General features: G+C 38.4%; 1 protein-coding gene across 9 annotated transcripts in view; it reads right to left on the bottom strand.

The window, feature by feature from the left end:
• Nucleotides 1-1,931: 1,931 nt before the first annotated feature.
• The window catches only part of FER (FER tyrosine kinase), a 198,267-nt gene continuing 182,056 nt past the window's right edge, over nt 1,932-18,142 (bottom strand). For all 9 annotated transcript variants that reach the window (XM_066989034.1, XM_066989032.1, XM_066989033.1 and 6 more), the window contains 3 exons: nt 15,966-16,120; nt 13,204-13,326; nt 1,932-10,096 (listed from right to left, as the gene is read on the bottom strand). In XM_066989034.1, coding sequence (XP_066845135.1) covers nt 9,954-10,096; nt 13,204-13,326; nt 15,966-16,120 — 421 coding nt within the window. In that variant the 3' untranslated portion in view covers nt 1,932-9,953. The remainder of the gene's footprint in view (nt 10,097-13,203; nt 13,327-15,965; nt 16,121-18,142) is intronic.

Genomic DNA, 18,142 nt, shown 5'->3' with positions numbered 1-18,142 from the left:
TGAAATAACCTAGTTTTGACATGCAAACATTGGACAATTAGATAGAATAGGATGGATGTAAGTGCTGTTATCCAGTGTCAACATTTTTGTGCTCAAATGTTTTGTGTGGATAGGCACAAAAAGTCCCAAGTAGAAAATTCAGTTTGAACTGAAATAAGAAATGAGGCATTAAGGTCGTGTTGGAATTGTGGCATGTGTACTCCTACAAGGGAGCATCTTGCTCCTGCAGACTGTTGTTTGTTAGGGGAAAACAAGTCTGAATAGTTAAATCAAGCATCTTAAGAATAGGGAAATGCTGTGATCTTCTACTTAAAAGCAGTACTTAGTTGCCTAAAGTCCTTTGGGATCTTCTGAGAAGTCTTAACAACCTAATCCTTTAAATTCCAAGTCTTTTAAATATGCTTCTAAACTGTACAAAAATATAGGACTGTACAAAGGCCTGTATCATCTTGAAGGCTTCTCTCCTTTCTTTAGTCTCACTCCTAATGAACTCCTGTGACTTCAAACGAGAAAATTTGATGACCCTGTGCTGCTCAGCATTTGGCAGTAGCAGGTTTTCAAACAACATGTCTTCATAACTCGGAGGCCAGGCATTACTGAGCAGAACAGATTTAGTTGCAGTAACCTTTTGTAAAATTATCTTGCTAATAAATAAGTGTCTCAGCAGAAGTGTACCAGAGCTATGTGCAATCCCATGCTGGGTTGTATTCTGTTTCAACACACACCAGTAAATCCAGGTGATGAGTTTTGGATTTACATCTCTCTTGTTCACAATTACTGGGAGACAGCGCTCAGAAGCACCTCAAAGGGTTTATAAGAGGGAAGAGTAGCATTTCATTATGAAAAACAAACAAGCAAACAAACCACAAACTATGCACCAACTCAGAAATTTGCTTCTTTGCTACCTCCTTCTTCAGCCAGGCACAAAGCCTTGCAAATGCCATTGCTATGCCATCTCACAGTGCTAATAACACTGTGCAAGGGTGCAGGCACACAAAAGCCTGTCTTTTCACCTGTTGCTGGGTATTTAAACAAGATGCAACTGCAGGGAGCATACAGCAGTTGAAAAAGTTCTTTCAATACAGTATTTATAGCCATGAAATGTGAAAAGATTAATTTTTAAAAAAAATTTACAGCATCATAGTTCAGATTTTTTACCTCAGTCATAATTTTTATATCACAGTATTTATGTTAACACTAAGAATGGATTATGGAAATCAAAGAAATTGCATCAAAGCATGGTGAAAATGGCAATTATTACGGAGATTGGTTTCATTCAAAGTAAAATATAAAGTAACTTCAAACAATCTCATTTAAAATGAAATGTATTTAAAGTGTGAGTAACGAGTAAGATTTTTTTTTTTCATATAAAGTGAACAGAGCACTAACTAGATCATGCAAAAGAAACAATACAATGGTTGGATATGCATTTAGATTGCTGCAGTCTAAACGTGTGTTCACAGAGAAGATTTTGCTTTTCTGTTAAGAGTGCAAAATATGTAGTTTTTTTCAATACCTAGCTTCTTAACACAAATCTGGCTTAAAGAAAAATGAGTGTGGTGTCACTCACATCATCAAAACTGCAGAGCTCCAGCCCTGAAGTTCTGAACCATTTTTGACAGTCCTTTCACTTGTGCCCATCAGATTACTCCTTCTTTCAGTGCCTTCTGAATTACAAAGGGAGACAAGTGACCACCAAACTGAGAGAGGATCACACAGAAAACTCCAAAAATTGGAAAAAAAAAAAAAAACAACCAACCGACCAAAAAAAAAAACCTCAAAAAATACTATTGATTTTTCTTGTGTATGAAACACAGAATATTTTGAATTGTAGTATTCCTAAGAACAGAGTTACTAAAGCTGATCTTTCACTTGACTAAAGAAGAAAATGAATAGATATATCCTGTAAATAACAAATAAAATGAGACAGCTTGATACAAATATTTTACATTTATTGGAAGAGTACAGTAAAAAGGGAGGACTGCAGACTCATTAGTGGTAACTGGTCCATAAGAAAAGGCAGAGGACTATTCAAAAATGGTCTGCAGTTTACAAGAATACTGAAATTCTGTTTTGTATCAGCCTAGGAAAATAAAAAGTTAGCTTAAGTTCAAAAGTATAACTTTAAAGTATATAAAAAAGGCAAATAAATAAAGTTAAAATGCAGATCTATTTAAAATTATAAAAGACAGACAACTGGCAACTGTATTACATAGTTATCATTTTCAGACTTGCTTAAAAGTCAGATAAATTCCCAATGTTGGTTGTTTATTTTTTTATTTTTACATGTGTACTTTTGGGAAGACGCACCCATTTCCAGTGTTATGTATTATCAATCTGTTTCACAAATATATTATTTTTAAACAACAAAGAGTATAAAAGGTGCTTTACCTGATATTAAACTTGCTGGTGCATACTTTGGCACAAACTTGAAAAGAAATCTAAATATGTATGCCAACTGTGCCCCACTCAGGATTAGTGGTGTCAAGAGTATTTCGCGTGTGCTAGTGGTTCAGTGAACCAGCCTTCCCTCCTTCCCCAACACTTCTCCTCCAACTCCAGCTGCCTACAATTGTACAAAGGAAAAGAAACACGTGCAACTGAAAAACAGCAGTCCTACAACTGTTAGTTCAAGTTTTATCTCTGGAAGTCTTTTGAATATGCATATAATTACACAATCCCTTAATAGAAGGTACAGCCAGTTGTTTATTTTTGGGTTTCAGTCCTCAAAATTTCTGTTTAAGTGTCTGCCTGACTTTTGGGTCCAATGTGATGAGTCTATTTCTTCCTATTTACATGTTTTCAGCACTTTAGTAAAAAATTAGGTGAGGACCTCAGTAGAATAAAACAGGTTAGGCTGTCAGTTACAGGCAACAATTACACACCTAACAGCAGGAACAGATATACCTCTAGGTGGTAGGTCTACTAAAGAGTTTGAATTCCACCAAGCAGAAGGTGGAAGGAAGGTTAATAATGCAGACTCCCCCTTGTTTATCTCCTTTCCTGTTTGCCTGCATAGTGACAAAGAAAAAAATCTTTTTTCACTATTTCTCCTTAAGCACTACAACTTCAGGCAATGTAAGGAATCAGGCCCACTCTGAGATACAGCAAACTTCAGTCTCCAGAGGATTTGTTAGTGACTTGTAGTGGGTGTAAGCATATCATAAAACGGTGCCATTCAGTCTGCAAGGCCTCTACAGCATCCTGGCTGCATCTATGCTACCTATCAGGATGGCCAGAAGCACCTGAACTGGCTGCTTTAACTTAGCAGTTCCATTTTCTGGTAAACATGAGAGGAAGAAGAAAGGTACAGTTCTACCTTCTTGTTGAATTCAAGCCCAATACAAATATTACTACTGCAGTAATATTTTGTAGAAGGAATACTGCTGTTGAAATTGTGTAACAGGTTTTTGCAGAAACAATTACTTTTCTGATATTTAAAATGTATTAAAATATCAACTTAGACACCTAGTGAACTCCCTACAGACCTTTACTGACAGATTAGTGCTTATCTTCTGAAGTTGCAAGCCTCAGTATTTGTTGGTAGTGGGGTATAATTACCGGTACAAGTAAATGTTAATTTCTAAAACCAAAATGGATAACAATAATGAAAATTAACACTCTTTGGAAATTTCTTGTAACTCAAAGGCTTGTTTATGATGAGGCTTAGCTGGAATTAAATCATTTTTACTAATTTCAAAGATAGTGTTTTGAATCTAGTCTGACAGCCAAATCAATCCTTTTTCCAGGAGCACAATTAAGCTCGTATTTTTCCCAATAGGAGCAGGATGCTCTGTATCACAAACCAGGCAGTCAGAAATGTTGTTTTTTTGATGTCTTTTATGATGTGTACAATTCATGATACATCCAGGGTTTGTAACTTGATTAGAAACATGATTTGAACAATGTGCTTCACCTTCACAGTTACTTCAATTTTCATACCAACACGTTGCCACGGGAATCAAGGTACAACATCAATATAATATTTTTGAGTCAAGCAAAAACGGGGATATATTTGAACTTTTCTGTTACAACAGTAACTTTCTTGTAGTAAGTGAAAAGGCACCATGTGTGCTACATGGCATCATCAGAATTAAGAAACAGTTTGGAGATGCAAAGGGCTAGATTATTACAGCAGAGCTCAGACAGAATTATTAACCTCTTGCACCTCTTTGTGAAGAGCAGATAGATTCTTTAATAATTGAAGCACAGGATCTGAGTTTACATACCAGTAAGAAAAGTGTTTCATATTTTTACTACATTTAATAATTACAGAATTCTTCGTATGTTGGGAAAGACTGAGCTGACTATATATGAAAATAATAATGTACATTTCTTTTTTTTAAGTGGTGAAAAATTGTTTCCAATACTTTCAACATCTGTAATCTAGAAGGAATCTATGACCAATCTGTTTTTGTTTGTTTGTTTGCTTGTTTTTTTCTTTTAAAAAGCAGAATTGCCTTAAATTTATGAAGGGAAGCATGGAGAAGCATGTGCTGTCTCTCCTACCCTACTAACAAAACTTCAGCTTCATACTTGATCTTGATTATGCACTATAAAACTTCAGTTACATACTTGATTACGTAGTACAAATTTCTGTAGTTCTAAACTAGATGGCAATTCCAAATAGTTGCAAGTTAGGAACACTTTTTCCAAGCCTTTCTGCAGGTGGCTTTGTGAGTCCTATTACTATATTGGTTCACAGTTCATCTTTATGCCTAAACACAAAGCCAATTATTGCAAGCTCTATTTACAAAGCATTGATCTTTGTAAATATGATGACAGAAGAAAAAAGGATTTAATGGCACCTCTATGTTTTTACTCTATGACCTCAGTCAACTGTATTTGTGAGCCCTGTTTATTCCCCCCCCCCCCCCTTTTGTTTTTGTAAGTATGGGAAGCTTAACTTGCTGTGCTTTTCATTGAAGCAGTCTTCACTTTCTGGCTCTGCTAGTGAAGTTGGGGGTTAATAATCCACAAATATGCAAGGCTGAAAAATGGACAGAGCTAGAAATCACAGATGCATTATCTGTTCCAGTGAAGAATCAGTGGCAGTACTAGAATGAGCATTCAGAATTTGACACTGGATTCTTGTGTTTTCAACTGGAAGCTTTCCGATTTTTAAGCTTTTTATTTTTTATTTTTTATTTTGTAGCCTTTGAGGAGGGAACATTATCCTGGGAGAATTCTAGTATAAGACTACAAATAATAATCCTTACTGATGCTATTTCTATGTAAAGTGGATCGGTTTTGAGGTTGATGCATTTTTCCTTATACACTGTTACTGCTGAATGTTCAAGAACTCAATTTTTTGTAGTAATTTCTGCAGAAGGAAAATAGAAGAGAACTCTTTTAATTGAGCTGACGATCCAGATTTACCAGGTTATTTGGAACTTCAGGAATACTGAACATCCCTTGGACTAATTACTAATTATTATTTTTTTATTCCTGATAATTCTGAGAAGACAAAAAGTACCTTGTTTGGTAGAAGAGGTATTCCTCCCTCTGTATTCTTCCCTCCACATTATCCTAACTTGCCTAGCAAGAATGCCTCCAACAAATATCACACGTCCTTTTTTGCTTTAGGAAAAAGAAAATAATTGGTGAACTCTTATTTTAATAGTAAACTACTTTATGCTTAGTCATAAAAATGTTACAAATACAAGTGCACAGGCATACCAAACATTTCTGTCACCTACAAACAGGACAGCTGTTACAAAAAGTGGATGTTCCCAATTAGCCTCTTTCTTTTTATTCCATCTTTAAAATGAGTTATCACTACTTGTGACAACCAGCCATTTTCAGAACTACTGCTCTCAAATACCATATGTGATGACTATTCACACACTAACTCGTCTCTTCAAATAGTTCACGGTTGAAAGTGCATCAGCAGAACTGCCATTTAGAGGACATGACAGTAAGAATAATGGAAACTGGCCTACCAGTTAATCACTGTTGTTACTATCCATGCAGCCTCACATCTGGGAAAAGCTGGGGAGGGAGGAGACATTTTCAAATGCTTCTGAGCTTTGGTTACTCTGTGTAACGTCAGGAGAAGTGGTTTTTTTTTGTTTGTTTGTTTTTTTTGTCTTGTTTTGGTATGCTTTTTGTTGTTGTTAGTATCTTTGCAACGGGTGCAAAAGGCATAACAAAATGGTTAAAATAGCTGTAACAGATAATAAATATATAACTTCATAGGAATCTTTACTGATGTGCTCCTAGGATGTGAGTAAGTACAGCAGGTGATTAAAAATATGAATTAAAAAATAACCTATTATTTCCTCAACTAGTTTTCTATTTCACTCACATAAATAGGATGAGACTTACTTTACAAACTGCACTTCTTACTGATAGCCTTCTGGTGATATGCTTTCCAAAACCAACTTTAAAATATTAAGTAACTCAATAAAATGGCAGATCTTTGCTGAAGTTGAGAGGAAGAAATGCAACATAACTTTAGATGTTAAATGAAAAACTACTTCATTGCGTTTGTTAGAAACTAAAGAAACTGTACATTTCAAGGAGAATGTCTTGGTGGAGTGCTGATTTTGAAAGATCATACCTCTGCGGAAGTAAAGTTTGTTTTCAGACACGATGCTTTTCAATATTTTACTTCCCATAGAATTGAAATGCTTAGGAATCCTCATGATTTCACTGATGACTGAACTCTGAAGCTTACATCTGGGCTCAATTTCTGCTGAAAACTACTTAAAATAAGCATGTCTTCAGAACAATAAAAAACAAAACAAAACAAACAAAAAAATTAATGCAATTCCTCAGAAAAACAGATGAAAATAACAGATAACCTGTTGAGTTCCATCTTGTGTAGCAGAGCCTTAGCAGTATTTGGAGTCCCTCCCATTAAGCAGCGCACACTGTTCAGAGCTCCCTCAGACTCTGCCTGGTTGGGACTGAGTGCAGTTGTAAGAACCTACTTGAAATACTATGCTTCCAAAACAGACTAACCTGTTTTTTGTACACTCTCTAGAGCAAACCAAGCACACAAGCTAAATGATCAGTACCTTGGTAAACTCTGAATAATGCAAGACTTCGGTCATCAAAAGTTCACAGAAAGCACATATGGCAGCTTTGGTTCCTAAATACCATGTCTGTCTTAAATATCATAGTTTGGAAATAGCCCTGCAAGAAGTTTGCAGAAACTTGAAAAATTTTCCACAGTTATGGATTTCACTTCCTAAAGTATATAATGGCAAAAATTATAAGTGAGACATGATGAACAAATTCTGCCACAAACACTGCCAAATTAATTACAAGGAAAAAGAAAAAAAATACAAATGAAACAAAAAACAGAACACATAATGTGTTCAAATTTATTTTATACCTATAACCTCTTTCTGGTATTCTCCCAAAGAGTGATTATTTTTTAACTGAACTGATGCTTACTTCAGCAGTAATAATACATCTTCTTGCTGCTATATAAACCCCATGTTTTAAAAAGACTTTAAATTTAAATGGAAGTGTGATATGAATTACAAACGTTAACCATTTCGGAACAAAATATGAATGTAGTTCTTATCTGTATGTGATAGTTAGGATGGTCACCAGCTAATTTAAGACAAATAAAAAAGTATTTTATTTAAAAAATACTTTTTTTTTTTTCCTGGCAAGGATATATAGCAAAGAAATAATTCTCTTCATAGAAGAAGAATATCAACTCTCCAGAGAAGCAATGAATGTTGACAGAGAAGACACCATTATCCTTACTTGCAGACTTTAGTGATGCATGCATAATGTCCTGCAGTTGAATTAATCATGGGGTTGGGACAGGGATTTTTCTGTACTTTTGTGGTGCAGTTCTTAAATCTTAGTGCACTTACATTTGCATTAGCATACTAGCAAATTAAGGCACAAACTTTATGTAACTTAAAAGCATACAAACTAACAAGAATGCTTCCCACTGCTCTTGAAAATATCTTTGGGCTACTTGGAAATGTAGTACTAAGAAAATATGTCCAGTATGCTGGCAAGGAGGTTTACACTGAGGCCATCAAGTTTTTCAAGTACTATACCTTCCTGGGTATATATTTGCTTCGCTAGCTCCAAGAAAAAAATCCCTTCAGAAATCCAAGCATTCACCATTCCTTATATTTGGTTGCTGACAGTTCCACCTCAAACACAGGTGAGATGCTACAGCATGCTCATTCTTTGTTTTATTTGGACACTAACTCCAATGTAACAGACAAACTCTTCTAGACTACGCATATTTTGGTCATGCATAGCCCTTAAAAATTATCATTCAGTACTACCACAAACACACTTTAAAGAGCAAAAATGCTGTGGACCATAGAAAAGTCAACTTAATAGAAATAAAAGTGTAATGTAGCCAGACTTCACTACATCTCAATCCCATGGTAACAGTCAAGTATAGGGGTAATAAACATTCCAGATGCTGTGTTATTTTCAGTCTCTGTTTCTTACTTGCATTAGCAATAATGGACATCTCTTGATCTGGTAAGTTTTAGGTAATTCATACAGAAATTTTAAGCACCTTAAATCTGGAACTCAGACCAGGGTTCTGGGTTCTGTAACTTGTTCCTATTTCTACATAGGGCCCTAGAAAATAATCCAAGCTAGAAAAAGGACACAAAGCCAGAGCAATAAACTGTACCTTTCCTCTTTCCCCCATCTACTGTCTTATAACGAGGAACCATTTTTTTTAAATTTTATTTTTTAACATTTTTTTATTTTTATTTTATTTTTATTCTTTTATTTATTTCTTATTCCTGGTGGCATTTACAAGTTGCCTATCCCCATCTTTTGAAATCTCTTGAAGGTTAGTATTTCTCTTCTTTGTTCAGCCTGCCAGAGGCTTAAAATATACTTCCTTCTTTTGATTTCTTGAATGACTCCTAATGCTATACAGACATAGTGTTTTCCTTTGTACACCATGCATGGAATGTACTTTTGCTTAGCAAAGCCTTAAGCTCTAGCTGCATACTGAGAATTATTACCAATTTAATGAAAAAAATCAAGATCAAAAGCAAATCTAGCAATTCACATTCTTTAACTCCTCTAAGAACAATGCTATTATTGGTCACCTAATACATGCTGCTATCATTAGCAAACCTCTTTCTGTTGGCCTACTGTTTTTACATATTCTTTGAAAGACAGGTGATTTGCAGTATTTCTTAACTTAAGAAATTTCTTAACTTAAGTCTTTCATGCAGTAAAGACTTGATTTTTTTGTTGTTTCTTAAACATAAGCAATTGTAAAGGAGACATATTACTGAATTCTGATGACTTCTTAGGAAGTAAATGGGTAGCATAAGCAAATCACATCAAAAGTCAAAAATATGTATTATAGCATAGCAAAAAATGGACAGGTAATAATTTTCTACAAAAGAAAATTCTGGATTTCACTGTTTAGTAAGCAGACTTATATCCAGAACCTAACTGACCTTTATTGTTGAAACAAACTGTCATTTAAAAATATCAGTTGCAGAAAGAATTTGAAAAATATAAAAGTTTCTAATTGAAATACTTGTCACAACTGTCTTCAATTTTAAGGCCAACATGCATGACACAGTCACCATGTTAGAGTGCCGCTGGTGTTGACATCTGGGACAGGGATAGCAGAGTGAGAACTCAGCATTAAGTAGAAAAACTGTGAAAAATGTCACTAGCAGTTACTTGCTGTAAAACACATAAAAGCCACAGTCCCTTAAATCTATAGTATGTGCTTTCCTATTTACATGTAACCTAAATGACAATATTACTGTGACTGGATATATAGCATTTGGCAGTATATGTCTTTAATGCAGGTGTAGACATCGTTTAAGATGGCATACATGTATATAAAAAAAACAGTTAATTTCAAAGTAATCCTAGAAGAATATTGCAAATAATGTTGTATAAACGCATAGTGTTTGAGGGGAAAAAATACTTCGCTGGAAAATAAAGTCCCACACATTGAGTTTGGCACTAGTATATCACTATGTCACTTTCTTTTTGATTGAAGATAGCTCTTTCTGAATCTCACTGAATTTTGGACGGTTTTCTGGTTTGTAATCCCAGCACCTCTGCATTATTTTATATATTTCTTCTGGACATTTTTGCGGAGCTGACATTCGGTAACCTGGTACACAAGAAAAGAAAGTGTTTAGTATTAAAAACTGATATATATTGATGAATCTAAAAAGAAATGAGCAAAGTTCAAGACCATTGCATTAAAACAGATATTGAGGGTAAATTTTACAGGACTTGTAATATGAACAAAGTCTTCAATACATAACCCATTTGGATGGCTAAGTATCAAACTGATGTAAACTTGGGTACCAATGATATTTAATCTGTGTAGGATGAATTGCCAGTATGCCTCTCATTGCTGAGGGCAGCAACCTGCATATATTTTTTCTCCTGTATCTTAAGAAGCAGTTACCCCTCATAAGTTTCAATCCTGTCATGTCACCCAATGCTCCAACCCACTGGAAAAAACATTGGTAACTATTCAGATGGGAGGAGGTGATGGTGCAGCTAATCCTGGAAACCATCTCCAGGCACAAGAGGGATAAGGAAGTCATTAGGAGCAGTCACCCAGGTTTTTCTGACGAAATCACCATATGGGTAGATAAAAGGAGAACAGTGGGTATTGCGCACCTAAACTTCGGTAGGGCTTTTGGCACAGCATCCCATTCGAACCTCATGGAGAAGCAGCTGAAATATGGGCTGGGTGGGCCAACAGCAAGGTGGACTGAAAATGTGCTGAGCAGCCAGGCCCGGAGGGAGTTGATCAGTGGTGCAGTCTCGCTGGAGGTCAGTAACAAGCAGAATATTCCAGGGGTCAATACTGAGTCCCATTTAACATCTTTGTCAATGATATCCATGATGCGTCAGCATGTTTGCAGATGACCCGAAACTGGGAGGAGTGCCCAATACACCAGAGGGCTGTGCTGCCACCAGAGGGACCCCAGCAGGCTGGAGACGTGGGCTGACAGGGACCTCATGCGAGTCAGCAAGGGGAAGGGCAAAGTCCCACACCTGGGGAGGAACAGCCCCAGTAGCGGGTTGGGAATGGTTAACTGGAAAGCAGCTCTGCAGAAAGGGCCCTGGGGGTCCTGGTGGGCACCGAGCTGAACAGGAGCCAGACCGCGCTTTTGTGGCAGAGAAGGCCAGCGGTGTCCTGGGTGGTGTCAGGCAAAGGGTTGGCGGCAGGGGGAGGGAGGTGCCCCCTCCCCTCTCCTCAGCACTGGTGAGGGAGGCCACACGTGGAGAGCTGTGTCCAGTTCTGGGATCCCCACTGCCAGAGGGACGTGGACATACTGGAAGGAATCCAGCGAGGGACCACAGAGGTGACTGAGGGGACTGGATCATCTCTGCTATGAGGAGAAGCTTAGAGAGTTGGGACTGTTCAGCCTGGAGAAGAAAAGGGTCGGCAGGGATCTTATCAATGTGTAGAAACAGCTGAAGGGAGGGTACAAATAAATGGAGAGCTGCTTTGCTGTGCAGGTGACCGAGCACTGGCACAGGTTACCCAGAGGGGCTGTGGGGTCTCCCTCCTCAGAGATCTTCCAAAGCCCCCTGGACATCTCCTGGAAAACCTGCGCTGGGTGGTCCTGCTTGAGTGGGTGGATTGGACCAGGTGACCCTCCAGAGGTCCCTTCCAACCTCAATCATGCCATGATTCTGTGATTCTACAAACTGTTTACCAAATGTAGCTCTCAGAGTTAATTACAGGCAGTGGACAGCACAGTACAAAGGACCCTACAGCTAAAGCAGCTCTGTGACTCCAGGCTTACTGCACAATTCTCTGTATCTCTCTTTCTAAATCAGAATATAAATGACAATAGACTCAGACAAGAGGTAAATCTAAGAACTATTTTTCATTTTTTTATATCGTATGCTTCTGCTCGAGGTGCTGGATTAATGCATGTAACTTCAAAGGAGAGCAGCCGGGCTTTAGGATACTTGTAGATAATACGAAACTCACTAAAAATTCTTTCCTTCACAAAGTTGCCTCTAGAAACTAATTGTTCAAAACAATGATGGCAACAACTACTTTTTTTTTCTTAAAATGAAGTGATTCTGTATGGTCATGTAGGATTGAAATTATCCCAGTTCATCACAAGCATTAAGGTGACTAAATTTACTGATGATTCTTACTGATTGAGTAATGGAGACAGACAAGATCAGGAAGAAAATCTAGAGCAATTTTTTCTCTGACTATTCAAGCAGAAAAGCTATAATTTTGTGAAAACCAAGAAAATAGGCTGATACAATAAATGATAAAAAAAAAAAAAATTATCTCTGATAGGCTAACAGAAATGCTTTTCCTACTGTATAAAAAAACTGAATAGGCATAATATACTTCTTAATTTCTGAACTGTACCAATTTAGAGAGATTATTCTTCTCAGTGGATTCAAATAGAATCTCAGTAACTAGGTAATAAAACTTGCTTTTACAAGTATGCCTCTGCTCTGGAAAAGACTAGATTTTTTGCTTTGGCCTTTTAAGGACAAGCTTTGGTGGTCACCTACAGTGATGATGATGATGATGATAATAATAATAATAATAATGATAATAATAATAATACTTCTTTTAAAATCATTTAGCAGTTTTACTTGCCTAGAACCTGTTTTACACAGTAGAGGTTTTACACATGTAGAGAAAGCACAGTTCTGAAATGTCAATAAAAATGATGAAAATAAAGTCCTGAAATCCTGCTCACAGTTATTTGCTACTTTAAATAAAAGCCTTTTGATTATTTTCTAGGAGAGAAATATGGCTCTCACTGCTCAAGCAGCTTACCATTTTCCACTGTAATTGCTAAAATTTTGTCTGAAATGCTTTAATAGAGAAGATGGAATGATACAGACTTTTTCTTCCAGCAGTTTAGAATATTTATACCTGCATTAGCATAATCTTAAATAATTCATTCTGGTCAAGCCTCTGCTTTGCACAGCAGTAAATCCACCCTCTCCATCTCACCTTTTAGTTATATATGTTCTATATACAGATAACATCATGTAAGTCTTTCCTCCTTTAAGTCACTGGTCAATATACTCCTTTTTTCAAGAAATCTATAAATCAGACTGCTCTTCACAGAATGCCATATTTAGCAATTAAATAATCTCATAATATTGTTGATAAAATTGCTGAGTAACTGACATGCTATTTCTTTTCTATTTTTATACGGTATGTACTACATCCTTATGGATCTATACAGCATTTTATTCATTCCCTACCTTTCTCGACTTGTTCTCGTGCTTGTTGATTGGTCATTCCAGGGTATGGGCATACTCCTAAACTGAAGGTCTCCCACAGGAGGATTCCAAAGCTCCATACGTCACTCTCAGATGTATATCTCCCTGAGAAAAGGAGAAAACACACAGCTTATCCTTTAGAGAAATTCATGCTTCAGATGATTACAGCCACATATTTTTTCTCAAGTGTTATACTGGCAAGCTTTAAGCAGAACAAAGTTGCAGCTACTAATAAACATTCTGCAGATATCATAGTCTCCAGCATTTACAATGGTAAACAAGTTATCTTAAGGTCAATACCTAGGAATAATATAAGCCGACTTGAAGTTTTAAGAACTTTGACTGACTTGTTACACAAAGCATATGGCTGAGAAGACCTTACCATGTCAGTTATTTCCTTACAAGTTAAGAATTTTTTACCTCTCACTGTCCAAAACTAATTTTGTTCTTCTTTTAACACAAAAGGACAAAAACGATCAAACGCCTCCACTCCCCAATTATAACAACATTCAACTCTAAAGATACTTCTTAAAAATTATCTTTCCCACTTCCCTAATATAGCACGGCATATTCCAACCACAGCTGATATCCACAAAATTGCCAAGAGGACATTGGATTCTTAATTGAGAAAATACTTTCTGAAAATTAATGTATAGTTTCTTCAACTGTTGTTTTATTTGGACCCTCAAGAACTGATGCACCCAATCAGTTAAAGCAAAAGAAAAAAAAATCAGGCCTGCTGGTTCCATTGTTTTCAACTATGCTTCAAAGACAGCCTTGTCATCCAAACCTCTTTGTGTAAAGAAAGCTTTATGTTATGGAAGGTGAGATCTTGGAGAAAATACTACTGTTGTCCCTGTTGTAAACTACATTTATTTTTAGCCTTACAAAAGGAAGATCTGCTTACTGTGTAATGGCATTAACTCCTGCAAAACTGTTAATGAAGTGAAGCATTTTGCTCTCAATTGTGAGCCATAAAGTTATGTTTTCCAATTCATGAGTTTAAACGAAAGCTTTAAGAGATCATAGGAATATTTACAGATGTTTCAAATAAAGGATTTAAAACATTTTTTCTTCTAAGAAATCAAGTAAAGATCTGGTTGGGAGAAATGCATTCAGAGTATGACATCATTCATTTAATATGATGATTCTTCACAGCACACTTAGAAAATCTAATTTTTTCTAGTTTCACCTGCAAGCTAAAAAGCTAAATACACCAGTTTCTATTTTTGTTTTGGAATAACTACCCATTTAGTAAGGACTACTTCCCTTAAGCAGAAATAATGGAATTTTCCTCCATGATAACAGCATAGCAATTTATAAAAGTGGAGGTAAAGAAAAGCTGCAGTTGAAAAAAAATGTAAAGCAGTGACTTTATTTTTCTCCAATGCAATGACTTATCTAACAGGGAATAGTAACATTTCCTACCATTTTCAAAGAAATACTAGAGCAATCACTGCCATAAATATGCAGAACCTGCCACTCATTTTGCTAATGATTTAGATGACAAACTAGGCCATCCACTACAATCTGTTGGCAACATAACCAGAGCATTATTTTATTGCTACATAATAACAATTCTGATGTTGCTACCTTATTCTTTTGGAGGGCGGAACAGTATTTTATACACAAATGAGGTTAAAATATTTAGCTTCATCACACATTAACATTATTCAAACATTTTTATTTGAATACAGCATTTGTATTGGGTTTATGTGGCAAGGCTTTTGTAGCAGGGGACTGCAAAGGTGGCCTCTGTGAGCAAAGCCCAGCAGCTGCCCCATGTCAGCGAGAAGCCAGCCCCAGCTGCTCCAAAAGGGACCTGCTGCTGGCCAGAGCTGAGCCAGGGAGCAATGCTGGGTGGGTCTCTGAGACAGCAGATTGAAGAAAAGGGAAAAAAATGCTGCACCACAGCAGCTGGGAGAGTGAGCAGTGAGAAACGTCCTTACAGGCAGGTCCCAAGGTGAGTGCAGCAGGAGGGCAGGAGGTGCTCCAGGGAGGCAGCAGCAGTTCCCCTGCGGCATGTGCAGGGAGAGGCCCCTGGTGGAGCAGGCTGTCCCCCTGCAGCCCATGGGTCCCACACGGAGCAGATCTCCACGCTGCAGCCCCCCCGTGGAGGAGCCCATGCTGGAGCAGGTGGATGTGGCCTGGAGGAGGCTGCGGCCCACGGAGAGCCCCCGCAGGAGCAGGCCCCGGGCCGGAGCTGCAGCCCGTGGAGAGGAGCCCACGCAGGAGCAGGGGGTCTGGGGGGAGCTGCTACCCACCCGTGGGGGACCTGTGCTGGAGCAGTTTGCTCCTGGGGGATGGATGGACCCCGTGGTACGGAGCCATGTGGGAGCTGTTCTTGAAGAGCTGCTTCCTGTGGGCAGCCCCCGCAGGCTCAGTTCGGGCAGGACGGCATCCCGTGGGACGGACCCCACGTGGAGCAGGGGCACAGAGTGACCGTGAAGGATCAGCAGAGACGAAGTGCTATAAACTGACCACAGCCCCCATTCCCTGTTCCCCTGTGCTGTTCAGGGGGAGGAGGTAGAGCAGGGGATTTTAGTTTGCTTTTAGTTTCTCACTGCTCTAGTCTGCTAGTGATAGGCAATAGATTATATTAGTCTCCCTTCCTTGAGTCTGTTTGGCCTGTGATGTTAACTGGGGAGCCATCTCCCTGTCCTTGTCTTGAGTCTTGAGCCTTTCTCATCCTATTTTCTCATGCTATAGGTGTTTTTTGCAAGAAGATACAGATACGTCCTTACCGTAGTTGAGGGCTTCTGGGGCAGTCCACTTGATGGGAATCTGCTTTAAGCCTGATGATGAATATACTCCATCATCTTCTTGACGAGACATTCCAAAATCGCTTATTTTCAATATGTTGTTTTCACCTACCAAGCAGTTCCTTGCAGCCAGGTCTCTAGGTTAGAACAAGACAGAAAGCACCACATTTTTACAAATTTGAAAATACTTAAGAGCACTGAAACTGTGAACAACAACATGAAATGGATTATTAGATCATTTCTACCACAGCTGAACTGGCCAGTAAAAGCAAGTATGTCACTGTTACCATTTCAGTGATGAAATGAGCACAGGTGAGGCTGTTGTGCCTGATCAATGCCTTGATCGTGGCTCCCCAGCGCTGGCAGGGGGCTGCAGGGCTGCTGCGTGCGGTGAGGCTGGGGCTGCCCTGTGCAGACACAGCCGGTTCCAGACAGCTCCAGCGGCCTCACCGCAGGGCACAGCTGAGCCCCGCAGACAAGATGGTGGTGCCTTGGGGAAACGGGTTTAAGAAAGGGGGAAAATGGTGCATGTGGGAGAGAGGAGTGAGGAGCAAGTGTGAAAAAAACATCCCTGCAGCCCCCAAGGTCAGTGCAGAAGGAGGGCAGGAGGTACTCCAGATGCCACAGCAGAAGTTCCCCTGTGGCCCGTGGAGAGACCGTGGCAGAGCAGCTGGGCATCTCCTGAAGGACTGCAGCCTGTGGAAGGCCCCACACAGGAGCAGGGGAAAAGCGTGAGGAGGAAGGAGCAGCAGAGCAAAGCTCGGATGGACTGAGCACAGCCCCCATGCCCCATCCCCTTCTGGTGCCTGTTGGGTAAGGGAGAGGTAGAGGAATCAGGAAGGAAGGGGTGAAGTTGAGCCCTGGGAGAAGGGGAGGTCAGGGGGAAAGGCATGTTAGTTTTTGTCTTTGTCTGTCACCATCCAAACCTAATTTATTTGCCGATGAATTGAATTAATGTTCCCCAAGTCATGCATGTTTTGCCTGTGATGGTATTTGGTAGGTGATCTCCCTGTCCTTTAATTGATCCACAGGCTTTGTCATCTTACTTCATCCCCCTGTCCTGCTGAGAAGTGGGGTGAGAGGGCAGCTGGGTGAGCATCCAGCAGCCAGCCAAGGTCAGCCCACCACTACTGCCCATGAAGTTCACAGAAATAAACCTGTGTATTAACAAATCAGATTTTATGCCAAATGAAACATAATTTGAAGCATCTGCCTAAAATTTGTTCCCATAATTATGAAAGACATTGAGAAACAGAGAACTGCCTCTATCTTACCTGTATTATCATTAACATTTCAATTAAAAAAATAAACAAACAAAAAAACTACTCAGTATCATAGGAAAAGGAATTTTGGTTCAGTGATAGATAAGAAGTTTTGAAAATCATCAACGTTCCTTTCCCTCCCTCACCTCAAATATGCTTTTTTGGCTTAGGAGACATCCTGTAGTAATACCTGATAAAAGAAAGACATACTGTGGCTTCTCTGCAGCATATATTTGGAATAAAAATACTTGAAAACAATATGTTATTAACATTGTATATGTTTATTGCATTACATTATTTCACAATGTATTAAAATAGTACATACTGTGTACTGTTATTCCAGTCTTAATGTAATAAAATAATATGGAAGTTTTAGGAGAAAAAAAAAGTGTTAAAACAATAAAATTAAATCTGTAACACTACCTACAATTCATGGGCAAAGTATTTTAAAACTAAATTTACAGTATTTGTTTTCAGCTTAAACAGCTAATATTCCACGATAACTACATTAGCTTTCATGCTTTGGATTGGAGCTGTAGTACAGTTTTGAAGTGAATCCCCTGAGCATTTAATGCACATTGGTTTTGAAGAGAGATTCTGGCGCATAGAAACTACATTATTTTTGGAAGATGTCCAATGAACAAGGTGTGCATCAAATTTATCTCCACACCTAAAGCAGAAAGAAGGGTCTGAAAAGCTATCTGAAGCTGACAAACACCTTCAAACACTATGAATGGTGGTGACATCCAGGACAGAGGCCCAAAGTGAATTTAGTCTGAAGTAGAAGTCTTGATCCATATATACATAAAGTTTTTATGTCTACAACTACTTTGATCATTTGATCCATATTGATATTGCACTGCATTACGTGTTATGTAGACAGAGCCTTTGTTTCAA

Source organism: Anser cygnoides, chromosome Z, assembly GCF_040182565.1.
Source record: "Anser cygnoides isolate HZ-2024a breed goose chromosome Z, Taihu_goose_T2T_genome, whole genome shotgun sequence".
NCBI classification, from domain to species: domain Eukaryota; kingdom Metazoa; phylum Chordata; class Aves; order Anseriformes; family Anatidae; genus Anser; species Anser cygnoides.
Note: the sequence above shows the minus strand (reverse complement) of the source record. Positions and strands in the feature narration are given on the sequence as shown.